Source organism: Ornithodoros turicata, chromosome 4 (genome assembly GCF_037126465.1).
Source record: "Ornithodoros turicata isolate Travis chromosome 4, ASM3712646v1, whole genome shotgun sequence".
Classification (NCBI taxonomy): Eukaryota; Metazoa; Arthropoda; class Arachnida; order Ixodida; family Argasidae; genus Ornithodoros; species Ornithodoros turicata.
In genome coordinates, this window is record NC_088204.1 from 72,653,523 (window position 1) to 72,674,034 (window position 20,512).

Here is a 20,512-nt window from a genome sequence, read left to right on the forward strand (position 1 = left end):
GTCTGCAGAACTAGAACACGTTGCGTATTTTGGGGCGCCGACATTGCTGCTCACTCGCGCCACCTGGCTCACAGAAACAGGTCTCGTGCGAGTTCATTTTACAGGTTACTTTGTCAAGCGGCTCAGTTTCCTTCGCTGTAGCAGTGTCGCCGGTAAGCGTCCAGAGGAGTTGAATTCGAGGACTTTGCCAACGCCACCTAGATAAACAAGGCCTGATCGACGGGAAGTATAGTCAATAAGTGTCTCCCAATCACGACCGTCCTGGGGCAACAATGGAGACGAAGATGAGCCGCCATCTACAGGTACAAAAACGCAGCCAACGTCACCTACACTCTTAAAAAAAAAGGGTGTACTTTAACTCATTTTTTTGCCACATATATAACACCCTTTTGGAGAGTACAATCACGGTCAAAAGGGTGTCTCCTCACTCCCTCAAGGGAGTAGCATAACACCTTTCTCCCTACTGGAGAGTAATATTATTCCCCGACAGGGAGAAGGTGTTACGCTACTCCCTTGAGGGAGTGAGGAGACACCCTTTTGAGCGTTATTGTACTCTCCAAAAGGGTGTTATATATGTGGCAAGGAAGGGAGTTAAAGCACACCCTTTTTTTAAGAGTGTAGATACAGAAGACCTGCTTATTGCCTCCTCTCCCTGCTTTGCTACGTGGACACATATAGTCAAAATTCGTCCGCTACTGCAATTCGCACTCCTGCGAATTCAAGAATCCGCATATGATTGCAGCTTACTTGGAACCCGCACACCTGAATATTTAGACAAAAAGTGCAACACGCATTCGAGAAAATGAGTTTTGAGAACGATTGGGACCGCTTTGCGCTTATTTCCAAGTTTTCCCATTTAGTACGCGGGGACGTTCAATCACAACTCGCAGACGCCGGTGGCTCGTCTCCATGACCACGACCGGTGAAAGCACGTTCGTGATTGGCTGCCGCCGTTCAAAGCACGATCCTGATTGGCTGACTATTAGTTGTTACGTCACGTCGACGAGTAAGCAGACTTTCTCTATCTGGGTTGTGTTGATACAGTCCTGTGTCCTCTGCGGTGATCCACTGAAGCAGACATCATCCTTACTTTGTTCCTACACATACGTACGTACACGAGTGAGAGGCGTGTCTCGGTGATGTTGTCCTTGTGTGACCTTGGTGTTGTCCACGTCACAAATGACTCCATGGCTGGCCAGACGGCTGCCGTGTCCTGCACTAATGTAGGGCTTACCTTGCAATTTCGGCCTAGAGAAAACTCGTAATATCGAGAAGGAGACGTGGATCTTCATTTATTGATAAACGTAAGAGATTCAAGCTTGCGTATCGTACACACATCTACAGAGGGCTTCGTACCCGCAGAATCCTCTTGTATGCAAATAAAACTGGCAGTAGCCGTTGCAGTACTGGTTGTCCCTCGGAGGTTTGCATATAACACCTTCCTGCACCTTTACTCCCGGAGGGTACATCGGATTCACTTGAGGTTGAAACGGAACTGGATAGGGTTGTGGGAACTGTGGTGGAAGCTGTCCTGCAGGGCCGGGTGGTGAAGGAAACGACGGTTGCGGGAACTGTTGTGGTGGGAACTGTGGTGGGAACTGTGGGGGAGGGAACTGTATGGGAGGGAACTGTGGGGGAGGGAGCAGTGGGGGAGGGAGCAGTGGGGGAGGGAACTGTGGGGGAGGGAACTGTTGGGGGAACTGTTGGGGGAACTGTTGGGGGAACTGTTGGGGGAACTGTTGGGGGAACTGTTGGGGGAACTGTTGGGGGAACTGTTGTGGGAACTGTTGTGGGAACTGTTGGGGGAACTGTGGTGGAGGCTGTTGCTGCGGGAACAACTGTTGCTGTGGTGCCGGTAATTGAGGGGGAGCTGACTGCTGCGCGTACCCTTGGCGTGCAGACTCTGCAAAATGTCGCTTTGTGAATGGGTTGTATCCTTGTTTTGTAATAAGGGTGCGCTTCTAAAAGATGAACGCAAAAAGGAAAACAAGCGTTACGCAATATGGCTCCAACAGTTTTCTCATTACTATGCTACAGTAATTGAGTTTTGAATACCGCATCACAGTACGTCATCGAGGGCAAATGGATGTCTATAAGATTTCAGTCCTCCGTACAGATATAAAGCCAAAACACACACACACACACACACAAAAAAAAACGAAACCTAAGAACAGAATGGGCAGTGTCCGATGCCAGCTAGTGCAGTCGTCTGGCAATGTTCACGGGCCCTATCTCTTGGTCGCTTAATTTGCCCCGTAAGAAGCTTTCCTACCCGATTTTCTACAAACCTATGACAGGTTGTGCCAAATACTACATGTATACAGGGTGTTTGGTGCCACTAGTGAAGCAGTACCTGTTTCTTACTCAACTAGCAGAAAAGTACCACTTGCTTTGCTTTTATCGCTTGCTTTAAATATAATTTCTGGACACGTTAGAGCAAACACCCTGTATACTCTGAGGCACACATAGCTATTCTTGTGTCGCATGTAGTACCACAGCGGAGTAGAGACACGAGCGAGTGTCACGTAGCGGTATTATGTGTTTAACTATGTATGTATACCCAAAGCTGTGGCCAATGTCGACATCCAAAGGAAAGCTGTCTCAAGTTTCAAAAGATAATACGTGTGTCTTATATTAGTGATGACGTGTTCAGGTTATTAAAAAGGAAGGTGACGTGTCACCGTACTGCTCTGAAACGCTTTCTCACAGATTGTAGCATAGCTATCGCTCACTAGTTGAGATATACTGGTGCCGATCATAATTAATATTAGTTTCATTTCATGCACACGAGTAATGTGCCTAATACCTAACATCCAAATGTTAACAGACGCTGTGAGTTTATGATACGACATACGATAAGAGCATCACATTTCATCTCATTCAAACTAATAATGCGTGGGGCAATTCAACATCGTGAACTCAGTTGAACACACGACAGGAAAACACATCTCATACTTACTGTGATGCGTAGCAGGAGCTACACCTGTAAGAACGTAGGTGCAAAAATATTAAATTAATGTAGTATTTAGCAAATGGTAATTGCTGTTTTATCTATTATTCCGATAAATTGAAACAAGAAACGAAATACCAAAAAGGCTTACCAGCTAAGCAGAGAGCGGCTATCAAAAGTTTCAACATGATTTTATCATGCATGCCTTGCCTAACCTAGTGCAAGAGAGAGCGAACAAGAATCGCTTGTTGCGAAAACAGTTGGCTTAACCTGATTGCCTGCAGTCTCTTAAGTATCCACCAGCTGCCGTTCTTTGGCCACGAGCTATAAAACGTGGCATTTACCGAGGCTGCTGTGTCACGATGTTAATTGGTGTGCAGGTGGCTAATGAGCAGACGGGTATAGTTTGCTCTTTTACTAAGGTACCACTGGTTTCAAGTGAGCTGAAAGCGTCAGACCCATTAGAGTTGCCCAGGCAACGCGGACCTACCTCATTAAACGCTCGTTACTGAACAGGTGTTATTTGCTGAAGGCTGCAATTTTGGGGTCGTCTTATGTCTGTGTGAATTTCCATGTCTCTATCTCTTTTCCGTGTCTGTCTGTCTTGTATATTTGAGCACGTCCCAACCAAACGGGGCAGTCCATCATGTTCGGGTCACCAAATGTAAAGGCGATATTGTCCCCCTACATGACCCCCGAACGACAGTGATGCAATCTCCCGGAACTTCTCATCCCAGGACCCGAGTCCACAACGATGTCGATAGGAGAACTGAACTCTTTCTTTGCTGGTCCGTGGCGGTAGTGTCACGTAGTTCTCGTTGCCCACCAAGCGCAACGCACGTACCATATCCTGTCCTTACAAACCGTTACAAACTCTGTCTCACGATGCTGGAGACCAGTGGCTGAGGTGGTAGCCTTCCAATCAAGTCTTGAGTATGAGAGAACTGATGTTCTGAGGCTGGAACAACATAGAAAGAACAATTACATACAAGCCTCAAATTGCCTAAGAAATCCAGAAGGTGTCCCGTAATCCAGAAGATGTGGGTTCGAGTCCTACAGCTTGCTAACCTTTTCAGTGACTTCCATCCTTCTTCGTTAAAGTCTCGAGTGTTGAGTTGGGTGGGTTGATTCGAGACTGAATCTCGGCACTGACTATGCTGTCTGGGTCTTTTTCCTGGAGTTTCCGCGGGTACTGTAGGGAACATGACAAGTCCGTTCTCTACGGCCAAGACGCATTATCCGCTTGATGCATATGCTGTGACACCGGCAGCGCTCGTCAATGAAGCGCTATCACCACGCAGGTGGAAATCCTCGTGAGGGGGGGGGGGGGTATGTTTATTAAGAAAAAAAGAAAGGAAAGGTTAGCCAGGCAAAGAGCCGGCTTGCTATTCCGAAAAAAAAGGGGGAAGGGGCAAACGAAAAAGAAAAGGAAGAAAAAAGAAAAAAAGGGGGATCGAAACAGAGGAAAGAAAGAAAAACAAAAAGCAACAGAAAGAAAGGAAAGGGAAAGAAAACAAGAAACAGAACGAAAGGGAAGGAAAAGAAAAGAGTAACAAAAAGAAAGGAAAGGGAAGAAAACAAGAAACAAAAAGAAAGAAAGGAGAAACACAAAGAAAGAAAAGAGGAACAACAAGAAAGAAAAGAGAAACAGAAAGAAAGAAAAGAGAAACAAAAAGAAAGAAGAGAATAAACACTAGCACAACGTTACAGGCAGTTCACGAGTCCTGAGACTCGGAGAAAACCGAGGAGAGCGGCAGTGACAGCCCACTGGTTGGGGTGCAAGACGGGGCCAAGAAGAGCGGCCAACGAAAAGTCGTTACAGCCAATCTGAAGCAGATGGCAACGGAGGGTGTCCCTATGTTGAAGGTGCTGCTGGCAATACAGGAGTTGGTGTGGGATGTCCGCTTCCACTCCACAGACAGAGGGTTTTCAGAGAAAGTAACAGTAACATGGACGCAGCCTGATATCCTAGCAGCCTCATCAGCACCAGCAATGGGGTAGAGTACCGCCTCTGGCGATGAAACTCTCCATTCATTATCTTAAAATAAAGTTGTTGTTGTAGACCAGCTTTGCATCCCCTTCTGCCGCTGAGAGATATAAGCTGTTATGTTATTTATTCAGTTTGTGAGCCCCACTACATTTTGGTTTGATTGATTCGTAAAAGAAAAAAATGGAGATAGTAGTCTCGAGCCACTCTGGACAGTTTGGTTTCTTTGTATGTATCGTACCTTTTACCTAGCACAGCCTAGGAGTCGTATAGAAGGTACGAAGGATTTTCGTGCTAACGCACAATTGTTAGGGCCTGACTTTTTAGGGTTAAACCCGTATCCGCCCGATATTTACCCCCCGAACGAAATCTGTAAAATTCGGGTTTAACCCGAATCTACCCGAAAACATCCGGGTCGCGTGGCACACTCATAAGCATGCATTAAAATAAAGTTTGATAACATTGCTAAACATTAGTTCCATGTTAAGACAAATTTTTATTAAACAAACAAAAAATCACCCGAATACACCCGAATTCCTGACAACATAATATGCCGGAACGGGATTTAACCCGAATACACCCGAATTTTCAAATGGAAAATATCACCCGATATTTACCCCCCGAATTTGGCCACAAATAAAACCCGAAAAAGTCAGGCCCTAACAATTGTGCACCACGGAAGAGTATACCAACCTTCCGTCGCAGCTAAAGCTGGACATGTTTGGTTTCAGAAAATGTATCTGGAGCAGTGAGAACATTCCCAGTAATGGTGCTTCAGCTTGCTTTTGGTTTGTTTGTGTTTGCTTTTGGGAATAGCAAGCCTACAACATGGCTAACTTTTTCCTGCCTTTTTTCCCCTATCAGCATTAAACATATCCCCCACCCCCGCAGTAATGGTAGATACCCCAATATTCCGTGGTGGCCAACCAGTTCTAAGGACGGGTACCTCTCAGTATTTTCATCAGCAAGAATGCTGACCAGCGTAGGTTTTCTACCAAAAGATCGATTTCAAGTACGAATTCTATGCGTGCGTCACAGTGGCAACGTCAATGATACTACAGTCTTTGTAGTCCGTCGCGTCTGGGATTTTTTTTTGTGCATTGTGTTCCACGACCAACCCTGCACATGTGATTCAAAATAGAGGAATGTAACATGACATTAGACTTCACTTTATTGTTACTGCTGTAATTTTGGTTATCTTCATTCAAGAATCATTTGAACACCAGCACTTCTTGGCCGTATCGCACGTTCCAGAAACGTTGAAGCGGCGCTTACAGGACGCGACGCATTCGTCTGGACCGTTTTCGCACAGTGTATGTGTCTGTCCTTCCTGGCTCTGAAATGCCCCAGGACTCCTTTCGTAGGGTTGACCATTCTGGCGGCGCATTGGTCTCTTGGGAAGTGTTGGCCCTCCTCGTTGCCTTGGGCTCTGGGGACCTATTTTAGCCTGCTGGGACAATAAGCCACGAGGACCCATGTAGCCTTCGGCCTGCTGCGAGTTGTACGGTTGTGTTCTAGCTCGTGCTGACGGTGGGCCGTACGGATGTCTTCCCCCTTGGTTAGCCATTCGCCCGTACAGTTGCCTTCCTCTCTCGGCTGACACCGGGCCGTATGGACGCGTTTCCCCTGGTCTGAGAGGTGGCTCATCTGGTTGCTTTTTTTCTTGAGGTGATCTTCGGCCGTATCGAATTCTTTGTCCTTGAGTATTGGTTGTGCCGTATGGTTGCCTTTCTGTTTGGGCTGATCGTGGGTCATTGGGACGCCCTTCCCCTTGGGTAGCCACTGGTCCATACTGTTGCCTTTCTTCTTGAGCTGTCGCTGGGCCGTATAGACGCCTTTGGCCTTCTGTGGGAACTAGTCTGTACTGTTGAGGTGACCTTGGACCGAAATGAGTCATTTGTTTTCGGGTACCCATTAGGCCGTGCGGTTGCCTTTCGATTTCGGCTGAACTTGGGTCGTTGGAACGCCTTCTCCCGCTGGTATCCATTGGCCCATGCAGCTGCCTTCCTCCCTGGACCTGAACCGGAACGTATGAACTTCTCCGACCTCGCGTGGGAACTGGCTCATACAGTTGCCTTTTTTCTTGGGGTAAGTTTGGGCCATATGAAATTCTTTGTTCTTGAGTACCCATTGGGCCGTATGGTGGCCTTTCCACTCGTGCTGAATTTGGGTCATTTTGACGCTTTCGCCCATCCGTAGCCATTGACAGGTAATGTTTCGTTTCTCTTTCTGCTGTTACTGGGCCATATGGACGCCTTTGACTTTGTGTATGAACTGGCCTATACGGTGACTTTGGGCCGTATGAAACCATTTGTCTTTGAGTATCCAGTGGGCCGTACGGTCGCCTTTCTAGTTGGGATGAACTTTGGTCACGGGGACGCCTTTGTCCATGGGGAGTCACTGGTCCCTGCGGCAGACTTTTTCCTTGAGCTTTCGCTGGGCCGTGTAGAAGCTTTCGTCCTTGAGCAACAACTGGCCCATACGGCTGGCCATGTGCTTGGGCTATCGTTGGGGCGTATGGAAGCCTTTGTCCCTGAGCAGCAACTGGTCCACGCGGTTCCTTTTGTCTTTGAAAGGACATTGGACCACTTGGACGACCTTGTTCCCCCTTGGCAAACTGGTGTGGTGATGCTACATGGCGTCCCATGCGGTGTTGGAATTGATGTGGAGGTGAAGGGACACGTCCTGGCGCTGTACCTTTTGGTGTTCTGACCTGAAGCTGACGCCATGTACCACCTCGATCAATTGGTTTTGGTGGACCTGTGGTTTTGTTGGGGTCACGATACCGTTCTCCAAAACTCGGTTGACCAGGGTGACCAAGCGGTGGGCCATTATAGCCAGGAAACTGTTGCTGCGGGCCTCTGTACGGACGGTACCCCTGTGGTGAATTGGGATAGGCATGATAGCCTTGTTGCGGATTGGGGTAAGTAGGATACCCTTGCGGTGGACCGGAGTAAACAGAGTACCCTTCTTGTACATTAGGGTAAACTGCGTAACCTTGTTGTAGACTGTAGTATCCGGGAGGTCCGTGGGGCGAAGGTGGAGCGCTTGACTCGATGTATGGGGGACCATTGGTGAAAATCCCTATATACACTAGAGGGGCTTGCTGGTAAGCTGTGCTTTCTCCATCTGGATACGAATGAATATATTATCGACAGGAAATGAGCACTGACCGGCAGATAAAATAAACTGTAATATCGTAGACTTTTACTTAGTTTAGTGCACGCATCGGTGAAGAGTGACTACATAATATTTCTTGTGACGGTGGGAAGCTAGCTTCACAGTGCCCACTTAGGTCTTCATTGTGTCTTTCTCCCTCTCTCCGGTGACTTGTAGTACAATGTGCGATTATATGCAATGAACTTATTAATTGTTTGTACGGGAACGAACATAATGTGTTTTTACTGGTGTAAGTGTTTGGGTACATCGCCGTGTCCTAGCCTCTTCTTTGCTACTACTTGCCATATGCAGCCAGTGTCGTTGCGCGAGAGATAAGGCTTTTGGAAAATCTTCGGAAGGTTCAGCTAAGGTTGGTAAGGGTTCGCGCATTTGACGAGTAATCAAAGGGAGCGGGACGGAGTCGCGGTGGTGAATAATTTCTGTATATTTTCGGCCGTCTTTCCTTATTCAATAGCAGTTGGAAGTTAGCAAATGGACCTAGTGAAAACACGTGTCACGGCTGAACACGTAGAAGTCCCTTACAACGAGAACCTAGAATATTGTGAGCCGTAGGTCATTGAAGCATTGAGAACTACACTGTATCACTCTTGCGAGGCAAATTTTACTGAAAATGTAGGGCGCTCGTGTTTCTAAACAACTTTATTGAATGTGGTCAACCGTGTGATGTTCGCGCTCTCTCGCTACCTACAGTCGGTCAATAGAGTCGTAACCTTGCATTAAACACAGCTGAAAATAAACGAGCCAGGAAAGCCATTCTACTCACTTGTCGACACCAAACCTGAAATAGAAAGTACAACAAGCAACAATAATTAAATGTAATGCATTCAACCTCTCGTGTTTTTCTCAACCATAAATTCAAGCGTAATTTCAATAAGCGTAAAATGAGAGCTTCGATAAAATGACGTAGGTTAAGAAATTTATTGCGGAAGAATGGGACAACTTAATGGAGCAAATGTAACGATCACGGTGCTTAAATAAGTTCGCACAAAACTATGACGACCTTATTGGCAATCCAGCGTCAAGCCCTAGTTATGTTTATAGGGAACTCTAGCTGGACGCTTGGGAAGTTTATGAAGTATGTATATGAAGCGTCTGTCAAAAAAGCCTAACCAATAGGAAGAACAATTTTTAGCTACGGACGTGCGTTAAATTTTCGCAACTTACAGAACTTACAGAACAGCAAGAAGATGACCACGGCAGCGTCCATCATCATGTTTTCGGACGGCCAGAAACCCTCGTCTGACTGCAACGGACCTCGCACCTGTTTGCGGCTGAAGCCTATGCCTTAATTGCTTCCATTTCTTTACGTACAGCTGTGAACTGCGTGCCGAGAGAGATCTTTCTCTTCTTGATGCTTGTTTTTGAAAGGATGGAGGGTTAAATTGTGTTGAAACGCTTTGAGTAATCTGGGATTGTCAGAACATCAACTTTATTTGAATGATGAGTTGGGAAATTTGATCGCCAGGGGCGATACTCTACGCCAGGGGTGCCGAACTGATTCGTGTCTCCGGGCCGCATTGAGCCGTGGAGGAACCACGCCGGCCACATACCACGGCCTTGGGGTAGCCTGTTTCCGATACAGATGGCACAGCACATTTACTCAGGAGATCGCCAAGGCTGCGACTGAACAGGTCCGTTTCTGGTTGAATTGAAGGCACCGATATTAAAAATCAGCAATGTAGGGTATGCTCAGGAATTTTGGTACGTTACTGGTGATGTCAATCGCGAATCAGGCGCAGGAAGGGGTTTAGAAGATGACGAAAGCAACACAGAGACAGACAGAGAACATCGGAGTCTTGACCTTTTACCATATGATTATAGCTTGAAAGTTCGACGTTCCTCGCTTATTTTAGGTCTCCGGATATTATTCATGGACAGGAAATCTATGCATGTTGCTTAGTGCAGAAAGTATACTGTCAGGCATGGAGTAAAGAAGGAAAGAAGGCTCCCCAACGGCATTTCGACAGAAGAGAAAAGCGTGGTGACGTTAAGGATAGGAGATGAACTATAGCTTCTTTGGAACCATGCGGGAGTCACGTTACATGAATAGCGCAATGAGGTCGGTTTGCACGCAGCACTTTGGGGGCGACATACTCTCTTTTGGGGGCTACCAACACACCTCTCCATGTATTCCGAGACTATGCTTGTGAGATCCCATAGATATGTATGTAACCCAAACCGGAAAGCCAGCGGTGATGTCATAGGAGTGGCCCCCAATCTCGGCTTCGCTTCTCGTGCAATACGGCTCCTCCTCTCTTATCTTCCGCCATGCTGTGAGGCGACAACCAGTGCCATGTCCTCCATCACGCGTTGACTGAAACGTTGGTCCCATACAACGGTAGGTTCTCAGGCCGTTTTGTGGTACCATTAGAGAACAACTACAGTACAAAGACTTTACTTTATTTAGTCCCTGTCTTTGTTATGATATCAGTGGTCTGGGTGGTGCTACCCTTGGCACTTCACATCCCTGTAGCCCTTGAATCGTCGGAAGATCCAGCTCTTGATGTTCCTTTTTCGCTAACACGGAGATGATGGCTGCCATCCGAAGCTTCTCTGCTCACACTTCTCCTGGACACGACCAAATTACGAACAAGGCGCTCCAGAACCTTCCTCCGATCGCTCATGAGATCCTTTTGTCCACTTATAACGACAGTTGGCAGAGTGGCACTGTCCCAAACGACTGGAAGCTGGCATTGGTCATTCCACTGTTAAAGCCTGGCAGGTCGCCACACAATTTGGACGCGTTCCGACCAATAGCCCTTACTAGTTGTGTTGGGAAAACTATGGAACGGATGGTGCACTCACGGCTGAATTGGTATCTCTATTCGATTTTTCCCGGAAGTTATGGCTGGTTTTCGTCAAGGAACATCGCGACGGACAACATCATCGACCTAGTGGCGGCGGTGCAACAAGCGAAGTCCGAGGGCAAGCTTACCGCCGCTGTCTTCATTGACGTGAAGAAAGCATACGACAGTGTTTTTCACAGCAGGGTTGTTGTCGCGTCACGTCAAGACGCCGGCGTGGGAGGTCGCATGCTTCTCTGGCTTCAAGATTTCCTCACTGACAGACACCTTTTTGTGTGCACTACTGAGGGAGATAGCGCCGTCTACCCTGTGCAGCGTGGCGTCCCACAAGGGAGCGTTCTGAGTCCACTTTTATTTGACGTCATCATGGCTTTACTCCCAGCGCAGCTACGTAGCCATACCAGTATCACCATCTACGACGACGATATCTGCATATGGACTTCTGCTATTCGCCGCGATACTCCTCAGTGTCGTTTGCAGCAAGCTCTGGCCCTGTATCGTTGATCTTGTGTGTATGTTATGTGTGTGTGTGTTGTGCTTGTTATATAGTACCCACGTGGAATCCGTTTAGTAAATCTCTCCAACACAGCTCTGGACACGACGGTCTCCTATCTCGCGGAACGCGGTCTCTCCATTTCGCCAAGTAAGACAACAGCGATGGCGTTTACGCGCCGCTCTTTCCACAAGTACCCTATATTTGCGTAGGGCCCTGCTCTGCAGTTTGTCTCCCACGTCCGCTATCTTGGCGTGATAATTGGCCGCGGCCTCACGTGGGCACAGCAAATTCGGGCGATTGGTGCAACCGCAAACAAGTTTGTCAATGTCATCCGGCATCTATTGTGGATCATCCTGGGGCCCATGCAGTGCTGACCTCCGCCAGGTTCGCTCTTCGTTGGTCCTCAAGCTAGAAGCCTTCGCCTTTGCTTAGGTGTGCCTAAAACAACAGAGGCCTTCTCTGTTTTGGCAGAGGCGCGAGAACCCCCAGTCCACATTCTGCGCGACAAAGAAACTCTTGGTGTGCACGCCCGATTCGTCAGCCGACATCCCCATTATTACCTGCGAGATCTCTGTGTGACTTCCCCGTCGTCCGCATTCTGTCGTGCTCAGCTCCGTCTTAACAGCTACATCCCTCACAGTGCTGCATACGCGCGCCACTGACGTGGACGCTGAATCAGCCCATCGTACATGAGTCTGTGCCTGGCATTGCTAACAAAAACAGCATACCACCTGTCGCTGCATGTCAACTTACCCTGGACCACATTCATGCCTTCCATAGCCATAGAACGGAGGTGTACACTGACGGGTCAGTGCGGCAAGGTTCGTCGACGGCGGCGTACTATGTCCCTAGCGACGACTTCGAGCATGCGTCTCTGCTCCCATATGAAACGGCATCTGTAGAAGCTGAGCTGTGTGCTATTCTTGCTGCCTTGAATCATGTCTGCTTCTTCTCGCCTAGTGCCCGGACGGTACTGACTGACAGCAAAGCGGCCCTAGCTATCCTGGTATCTTTCTCTGTTAAGATAGTCTGCGACGTGCATGCCCTGATCCTTGTAACCTATAATGACCTCCTGTCCTCCTGCCACACTGTGTAGTTTCCGAGCGATGTCGGCATCCCTGGCAATACTCGCGGTGACGCCGCTGCGAAATGTGCTCATGCGTTAGAGCCGGTTTCTGGAATACACATCTCGACATTCGCCTGCCAACTGCAGCGACGCCGCTTCCTTACTGTCAATACTAAGCTGTTTGCCAAGGACGCTGTCAGGACCAACCCAATCTCGAGGTCCATTGAGCCAACGATGGACTACACTATCTGCGGCCGCGTCTCAAGAAGGGAAGAATCTGTTATACATCGGCTCCGCATCAACGTCGCCCGCACTCCGTCACTGCTATTCAAAATGGGCCAGCAAGCAACACCCTTATGTTCTACCTGCAACGTTGAGGCAGATATTCGTCACTTTCTGCTCGAATGCCGCTGTTTTAGGTCCTTCCGCGACAACCTCAAGTCTCGCCTGGCCAGCCTCGGGTACTCCATCTCCCTCGCAACACTACTTGGGTGGTGTAACCGCGGCGCTTCTCCACTACCTACGTGATGCCGGTCTCCTCAGCAGCCTGTGACAACGTGTGTGAGACGGCGGAAGACATCTGACTCCTAATCGCCTTACTTTTAGCTAGCGCAGGGCCACGCTCTAACGAATCATTTATTAAGGAATAGCTAGCCATCCTTTCTGGCTGACCTTTCCTGTGGAAATAAATAGATTCCCCCACGCCCCCTCAGTGGTCATTTCAGAGGACAGTCGTCATTCCACGAGCCACGCGTGCTCTATAAAGCGATGAAGATGATTGGGGGAATTGGTGCTGATCTACTGGTCAGATCGACTGCTTTGCGCTGCAGATAAGCCTTCATGTCCTCTCTACGCTCCTGATGAGCCCGGTTATGGTTTCATTTGAATAGCGAAATTTCGCGATGGGTATTGCAACGTGCGTGTTGGTTGAACTATTTTTAAGAGTTGGAATGACAGGTCAACCAGGCCGCTCTCCCTTTCTTGTGTCTCACTTTCGGCCGATGGCCATTAATTACAGTTGATTAGCAAATTTTAGATAATTAATCATTCAGTGGTTACAGGACAGTAAGAGAGGATAAGAGATAAGAGAGGATCGCCCTGGCTTGCTCAGAAAGTGTTTGCCTAAATTAATTACTGCTTTGAGTTTGCTTCAGATGATCGCTCGATTGATATTATAAAAATATTCTACTAGATGGGAAGGTATTTTTAAGTTGTGTACGTTGATTTTCGCTGTAGAAAGCTTTTACATCGCCTCGCCGTATAGCTCACTCGCAAGAACGGCACCTATATGCTGCTCTCATAGCTTTTTCATCAGAAATATGTAACGAATAAAAGACACATATATAAAGAAAAGTTATTATATTTAGCTCGAAGTATATACAAGGGAAAACAGTGAAGGACTGCATACGTATATCCCCGATGCCCAAGCTCTTCTTGGTTTGTTCCCATCTCATCGTCATAATCTATTTTTGTTTTTGTTTTGATCGGTCGTGCTCGTCAAAATCCGAGACTATTAGTCAGATGCTTATTTTTGTTGAAATGTACAGCGGCAATATGTAGTTGTCACCCTTGCAGTGCTGCTCCTAGTCTTCTTGGGTGCCTCAAGCGTTTCGGTACTTCCCATCATATCTTCGCGGCTTCATAAACTATTCCGAACAGGGCGAATCGCCTTATTCACTGGAATGGCTTAAGTGGGCCTGTTGGTACACAGCTATACGAATAAATTGGAACTGTAAGGACAAGGGATATAAAGAACACAGGTACACGGGACCGGCTGCTCCGACTCGCTATATTCGCTCAAATCACTCATTTAAGTGTCTCGGCTAAAAAGGCGTCACTTAACCTCCCCCTCTCGCTTTACGTCACAAGTTCTTCAGTTTGTGCGTCTTCCATTTAAGGCGGACACATGCGGTCTAGTAAACTTCCGCTTCCGGAGAGAGTTGGCTGTACATTCGCAAAATTGTTCACTCCCTTTTGCTTTTCTCCCGCGCTTTAAGGAAGTAATCTGCGCTAGCGTTCAGAACATGCTAGCAAGCAACAGAGCCATTGTTTTCATTCGCAGGGGTCTGGAAAACTACACTAAGCTTGTCGAATTTATTCATTGCAGTCGATTCCCCGACTGTTACTGTAGGGAATGACATCATTTTGATATTGCAGGAGGGCGTGCCCAGAGAAGCGATTTTGTTGCATCTCCCATAGACTCCCATGTATTGAAAATTTGACAAACTTTAATTCGCCAAAAATCAGCGGATCGCGTCGGACCTTCAAAATGTGTCATTCGCTAGATAAAGTCGAGGGGAACACGCCTGTACCTGTTTTGTGTAAAAAATTTAGCTAGGTTTTCGACAATCCTGCGAACAAAAATTCCCCATAGCCTTTTTTAGCAAGTCAGTCCGCCTTAAGCTCATTTACACGTCTTCCTTGTGCGGCACGTATACATCCTACCTGCGCCACGTCCCTCACTACATCTTGACCATTCCCATGAAAGTCAGCCATGCAACTAGTCATGCTTCATATTATTCGAAATCATTCTTTCCACAAAGAGACAGTAGCTGGAACGGCCTTCCTTGAAGTCCTCGTTCTCATCTGGCTTTCGAGAGTTTTACCACGCTGTGCCCTTTGGCCCTACTCAGCAAGCTGTAGTCGCGTCTTCGCTGACACGATTCCTTCGGGAATCTTAATTCTTGAGCATTCTCTGATACCTCCTATATGACTGTCTGCACAACAACCAGTGAAGGAGAGCCGGCTTCTCGTGTATTTCTTCATAATTTTCTGTCTCTCTGCTGCTTCATCTTCCTTTGCGTTTGTTTGTGTTTGCTTTTGGGAATGGCAAGCCTACATCATGGCTAACCTTTCCAGTCTTTTTGTTTTTCTACCAGCATTAGACATACCCCCACCCGTTATCCCATGTATCACGCGCTAACTTGTACTCTTGTCTTTATGACTGAATCATGTAAATTGTACATGCGTGTTCTGTGTGTATACCCCGTTTCTTCTGTTGTCCCTGTTTTTTTTTATTTTTAATATTGTCTTTTGCGTTTTCCCCAAGTAATCTACCCTCATGTACCTCCCGCTCTGGCCTTTGAGGTCAAGTCAAAAATAAATGAAATAAATAAATTTCGTAATAAATAATTAAATCGGAACATTCAGGATTTTAATTTGGATTTACAAGAGACTACTTCTTTCGGATGATTGTTCCGTTCGTTGTAAGGTTAGCACGTCATATAAAGTTACAAAAATATTACCAATTGAAAAGACGTCCGCACTACAAGGACAAGGTCAGTGCGTGGGATCTAGAGATATTGAGAGTAAAGTACCTCTAAAAATAGTCACTGTATTGATTACACTGCTGTCTTTTCCCTCACCTTTGTCCCGAGTACTACAAGGAAAAGTATTATATGCGTAGAGATGCCGTCAGTCTCAAGCAATACGCTCTGCAAGTAACCGAGAGGTCTGCGCATAACTCCTCTCCCGGTTACTCCGCTCGGGAAGCTCCATTGGCTACGGCGGCGCCCTCCCTCTTCCCTCTGACTGCCTCCTCTCATGCGCAGAGACGCACTTGCACAGCGTATACTTACTGCTGTGTAGGCGACTGCAGAAGCCTTTTACCTACCTCCCATTTACTTTGTTTTCTATATCTCACCGCACATGCTTATCCACGGGAAGGGTTTCCAGCACCGCTGTTGGTCTTAAAGGACCCCTTCCCTCATCTCTGCCACCAAAGCAGGCCAAAGAAGCCATGCGGCGGAGTTGCAATTCTTTATTGCGGTTATCACACGTAGCCCACGTCACCGGGCCTCCTGACACAATGGCAATGATCAGCAGAACTGCAATATCCCGACGCTTGGTACGCCATGCCACAGGCATACATGCAAAACGCGTTCGCTTGCTCTGACGCCGGGTTACATCTATATTTGAAATCCTCGAGAAGTCCCACTTCACTATGATCGTCATACGGAGGTCGATACTGTGGCTGATACTGTGGCTGATACGGTGGCTGGAACTGTGGCTGATACGGTGGCTGGAACTGTGTCGGGAATTGTGGCGGGAATTGTGGCGGGAACTGTGACGGGAATTGTGGCGCGACTTGTGGCGGGACTTGTGGCGGGACTTGTGGCGGGAATTGTGGCGGGAACTGTGGCGGCAATTGTGGCGGGAACTGTGGCGGGAATTGCGGAGGGAATTGTTGCGGGAACTGTGGTGGGATTTGCGGCGGGAATTGTGTCGGGAACTGTGGCTGATAAGGAGCTTGGTATGCTACATGAGGAGGATACCCCGGCGGACTAGCGAGTGGAAAGCCAGCGACGAACGGTACTGGCACGAGATGCTTTGGTGCTGGACCGTAATGGAACTCGTGTGGAATTGGTACTACTTGCACAGGCGGGGGTCCGGGAGGCGTTCCCAGTCCTGTGCCGGTAGACTCGTAAGGACCTTGATATGGATCTTGCACGTGCGGTAGACCCTGCAAGAACTCGTCTTCCCTGTGTTCGTATGGGGGCCGTCGAGATGGCTCCATTGGGGGAGGGGGCTCGTCACCTCTGGATATAAGCTCTGGCAGCCCGTACGGGGGTGCAATTCCGGGCGCGCCGTACCCTGGCTGTAGTGGTGGTGGTCGGGATGCCAGGTTGAGTTGCGCGTATGGGTTGGGAAACGTGAAGATGCGAACGACTACTTGAGGCGGGAAAGGTTCCATTGCGTACCCACTTCCTTGCGACGGGACGAATCCTTGACTTCCTGTTTGACCCCATCCTTGCCCCCATCCTTGCCCCCATCCTTGGCCATATCCTTGGCCATATCCTTGCCCCCATCCTTGGCCCAGTCCTTGTCCATATCCTTGGCCCTGCCCTTGGCCATATCCTTGTCCCCATCCTTGTCCCAGTCCTTGGTCATATCCTTGTCCCCATCCTTGTCCCCAGACGTGTACATCTTGCAAGAAAACGTAGCTGAGGTTAGTGCGATAAAAAATGCACGAGAACGCTGCTAAACTTATACTCTTCTTATACTCTTCGCTTATAATTCTTTCCTTTTTATTTATTTTATTCTTCTTTCATTTATTTTATTTCTTTGCGGAATAGCAAGCCGACGTCCCGTTTGGCTGACCTTTCCCCGTTTTTTTCCCTTTCGTCTAATAAATATACCCCCCCCCCTTTATACTCTGGCCACACGGCAAACTTGTTCCATTAAACGGAATGATAGCCACAGTTGCTTCGCGGCGCTGACAGGCAATAAAAAAAAAAACGGAATGGTAGTAACTTCACCTCCTAACCAACCATCCTCTCGAATGACGCCACTCTCTTTCCCCTGATTTGGTGAAAACGGGAGGCGTACCCCAGTTTTGTGACAATTATGCGGGGCATAATTTTCAGAGGAGACGGCGTACGCCTCCTGTTTTCAGCAAATCGGGGCAGAGAACGACGGTCTGTTAGGAGGTGAAGTTACTGTCCTTCCGTATAATGTATTGTGTTTGCCGTGTGGCTATAGGGTATTCGTGTACAAGTATATGGTGGAACACTCGCATGGCACCCGAGCGTGTCATGCTTCACTCTTAGAAATGAACTTCACCGCATAGCACGCTCCTAACCAACCATCATCTCGAATGATATCGATATCTGCCCTGATTTGTTGAAAACGGGAGGCGTACGCCTTTCTGTGACAATTATGAACAGCATAAGTGTCACAAAAAAGGCGTACGCCTCCCGTTTTCAACAAATCAGGGCAAATATCGATATCATTCGAGATGATGGTTGGTTAGGAGAGCGTGCTATGCGGTGAAGTTCATTTCTAAGAGTGTTGTGCATGACAGGGAAATGATAAAGCCCGGAACTCTGTACTGTGACTGCAGCTGACCACACATCGTTCAATGTCAACGATGTCATCGAACTATAGAATAGAATGGAAATTATATTCTATAATCATCGCATTAGTTTGTGTTGAGTACAGCTTGTGTATTGCGTTCATAATAAATCTTCCCATAACAATGCCAACGACTGAAATCATTGCACAGTTTCTTCATGCAAATGTCCAAGAATAGCCTTGTGGTTCATAAGGGCCTTACGTGACTGGTCGAAAAACGAGCTTTGTTTTCTCGTGACACGAAAAAGTTTTTTTTTCTTTTACGACAGTTAGTTTAAGACTTCAGCGCTAGATTTTGTGGCTGTAGAAACTACTTCGGTGACAGTCATGCTATTAATGTCGCCTACTCATTAGACCTATCTAATGTACTTGTCTCTGTACTCTATCTCTGTCAACTTTAGCGGTGATCAAGTTAAATGTCTTTTTGCCATGCCCGTACTGTAGATATGGACAATTTTGCCAGGGTTCGAAGATAGATATCACGGGACAGGACGTGTGGTGCGGTAACTAATATGTCCACACAGGTCCTACGTGGAGGCGTTGCAACTATAGACGTTCAGTCGATGTTAAAAGCAAAAGATATTTTTGAGCAATTTTCTGTAGTCGATTGGCCTCCGAAAAAGGCTATACCTTTTTGAGCTGCAGTTTGCTACTATAGTAATTTCTAATAAGTACTTTAAAACATTGCTACCTTCTATTTTGCGTTTGTTGCCACTAGTGATTTTATCTATAGCATCGTCATGTGTGAGTATTTAGCACAAGCTATCTCCTTTTGGGACGCAGAAAGAATCATAAATACGTGGGCTTCGTAGAAGTTTGTGCGTCGCATCCCGCATTTACTACATGTACAGCCCTCTTGCAGAATCGCCATGGTGACGTGTCACCTCGTATCACATATATTTGTTCACTGCCGTACACAGTTTTAATCTAGAGAAATATTAAGTAAGTTGAATGACAGGTTAAAAGACAGCATTGACTATACCTCTACAATGCAGTGCTACGGAACATTCTGGCTGTTCAATGGGACGCAGAAGGTTTTACTTACCTTGAAGTAGTACGGCTCCTGAAATGAAAGGAAACGGAAAGAAGAAAAAACAACGTGAGAATTGTCAGCACCCTTAATCGTGTCACTGAACAAACGACATAGTTGCAGCCGTTTTCTTTTACTCACCCCAGAAACAGAGGACCGGCAGCAATGACTTCAACATGGCTGCTCCGGGTTGCTGCTTAAGAAACGTCTGATACGAGCTCGACTCACATTGGACTGTGTGCTGTTGACGTCACTGGTGCCTTTAGTGTGCTCATAGCTGAGGTACAGCAGTTGCACTTGCTGCCCATTGGAAAGGAGAGATCGTGCAGGTGTAAAAGCAATTACGGTACTTTCTTCGTTCTAATGAGTCAGTAAAAAAAAAAAAGGATACGGTCACGATTCGATGTTGTGAGTGATGCGTCCAAATGCGTCTAACGCGATGGGCTGCCTGAGTCAAATTGGTGCTGAGGATTAGGGCAACATGGGTGCGTTCCACCAGACATTGAAAAGTGCTCAGGGTGCAAGGTTCGACCGTTCCTTTCCTGTTCGTATAGGTCGTGTTTGGACGACTAATGTTACCGCTCCAGGAGCATTCTGAGTTACCAGACAGCGCTTACCTCGTTTAGGGTAACTCCCGGAGCGCGTTCGCAGAAGCCAGTTCTGTGCGTTTGTTAGTTCTGGAATATATTGAAAGGTTAGCCCATTCAACGTGGCCCCTTCACTCACGCTGGGGAAAACGTTGGTCACACATGCCGATTCGCGCGCATAAAGTTTGATGAAGGCAACATTTCCTCGTGCTTGAGGAAAGAAGGGTGGGAGGGGAAAGGGGTAATGGCGCACGATCGGCTCGCCGGTGTTGGCCAGAAAGAGGTGGGTGTCGTCACGACTACAGCAAATAGAAAAAAAAAAAGAAAAAGGCGGATGGAGGATGAAGGTGGAGATGCGTAGAGGGTGTGTGAGTTCGTCGGAGAGAGCAAAGTGAGGAACGAAGAAAAATACAGAAGAGGGACACTACACAAATCAGACACAACTGAAAGAAATGTTGCCCTCACCTAATGCCCACCAGTGCGCTTGCACACTCCTCATCTGTTCCTTTACAAAGCTTGACGGGCGAAGGCTGTGAGAGCTGTGCATTGCGTAGTCGAA

At 47.5% G+C, this 20,512-nt stretch overlaps 3 protein-coding genes and 1 long non-coding RNA gene across 6 annotated transcripts in view; 1 reads left to right on the forward strand and 3 right to left on the reverse strand.

Annotated features, from left to right (window-relative positions):
* LOC135391856 (uncharacterized) overlaps window positions 1-20,512 on the forward strand; it is a 231,398-nt gene that overhangs the window by 15,918 nt on the left and 194,968 nt on the right. The gene's annotated exons all lie outside the window — the stretch shown is intronic.
* LOC135393453 (proline-rich proteoglycan 2-like) lies at window positions 1,276-3,299 on the reverse strand. The gene is made up of 3 exons (XM_064623882.1): window positions 3,102-3,299; window positions 2,960-2,983; window positions 1,276-1,903 (listed from the first exon to the last, which is right to left on the reverse strand). The coding sequence occupies exons 1-3, from the start codon at window positions 3,151-3,153 to the stop codon at window positions 1,314-1,316; spliced, it is 666 nt and encodes a 221-aa protein (XP_064479952.1). The 5' UTR covers window positions 3,154-3,299; the 3' UTR covers window positions 1,276-1,313.
* LOC135393454 (collagen alpha-1(II) chain-like) lies at window positions 6,091-9,400 on the reverse strand. Of its 2 annotated transcripts, none has more exons than XM_064623884.1 (3): window positions 9,291-9,400; window positions 8,881-8,895; window positions 6,091-8,066 (listed from the first exon to the last, which is right to left on the reverse strand). In XM_064623884.1, exons 1-3 carry the CDS (start codon window positions 9,328-9,330, stop codon window positions 6,142-6,144), a joined length of 1,980 nt encoding a protein of 659 aa, XP_064479954.1. In that variant the 5' UTR covers window positions 9,331-9,400; the 3' UTR covers window positions 6,091-6,141. The 2 variants fall into 2 exon arrangements, with proteins under 2 accessions (XP_064479954.1, XP_064479953.1); XM_064623883.1 differs by having other exon boundaries at window positions 9,282-9,400.
* LOC135393455 (uncharacterized) lies at window positions 16,227-20,089 on the reverse strand. Its single transcript, XM_064623885.1, has 4 exons — window positions 19,984-20,089; window positions 19,508-19,666; window positions 19,382-19,399; window positions 16,227-17,409 (listed from the first exon to the last, which is right to left on the reverse strand). Exons 2-4 carry the CDS (start codon window positions 19,542-19,544, stop codon window positions 16,256-16,258), a joined length of 1,209 nt encoding a protein of 402 aa, XP_064479955.1. The 5' UTR covers window positions 19,545-19,666; window positions 19,984-20,089; the 3' UTR covers window positions 16,227-16,255.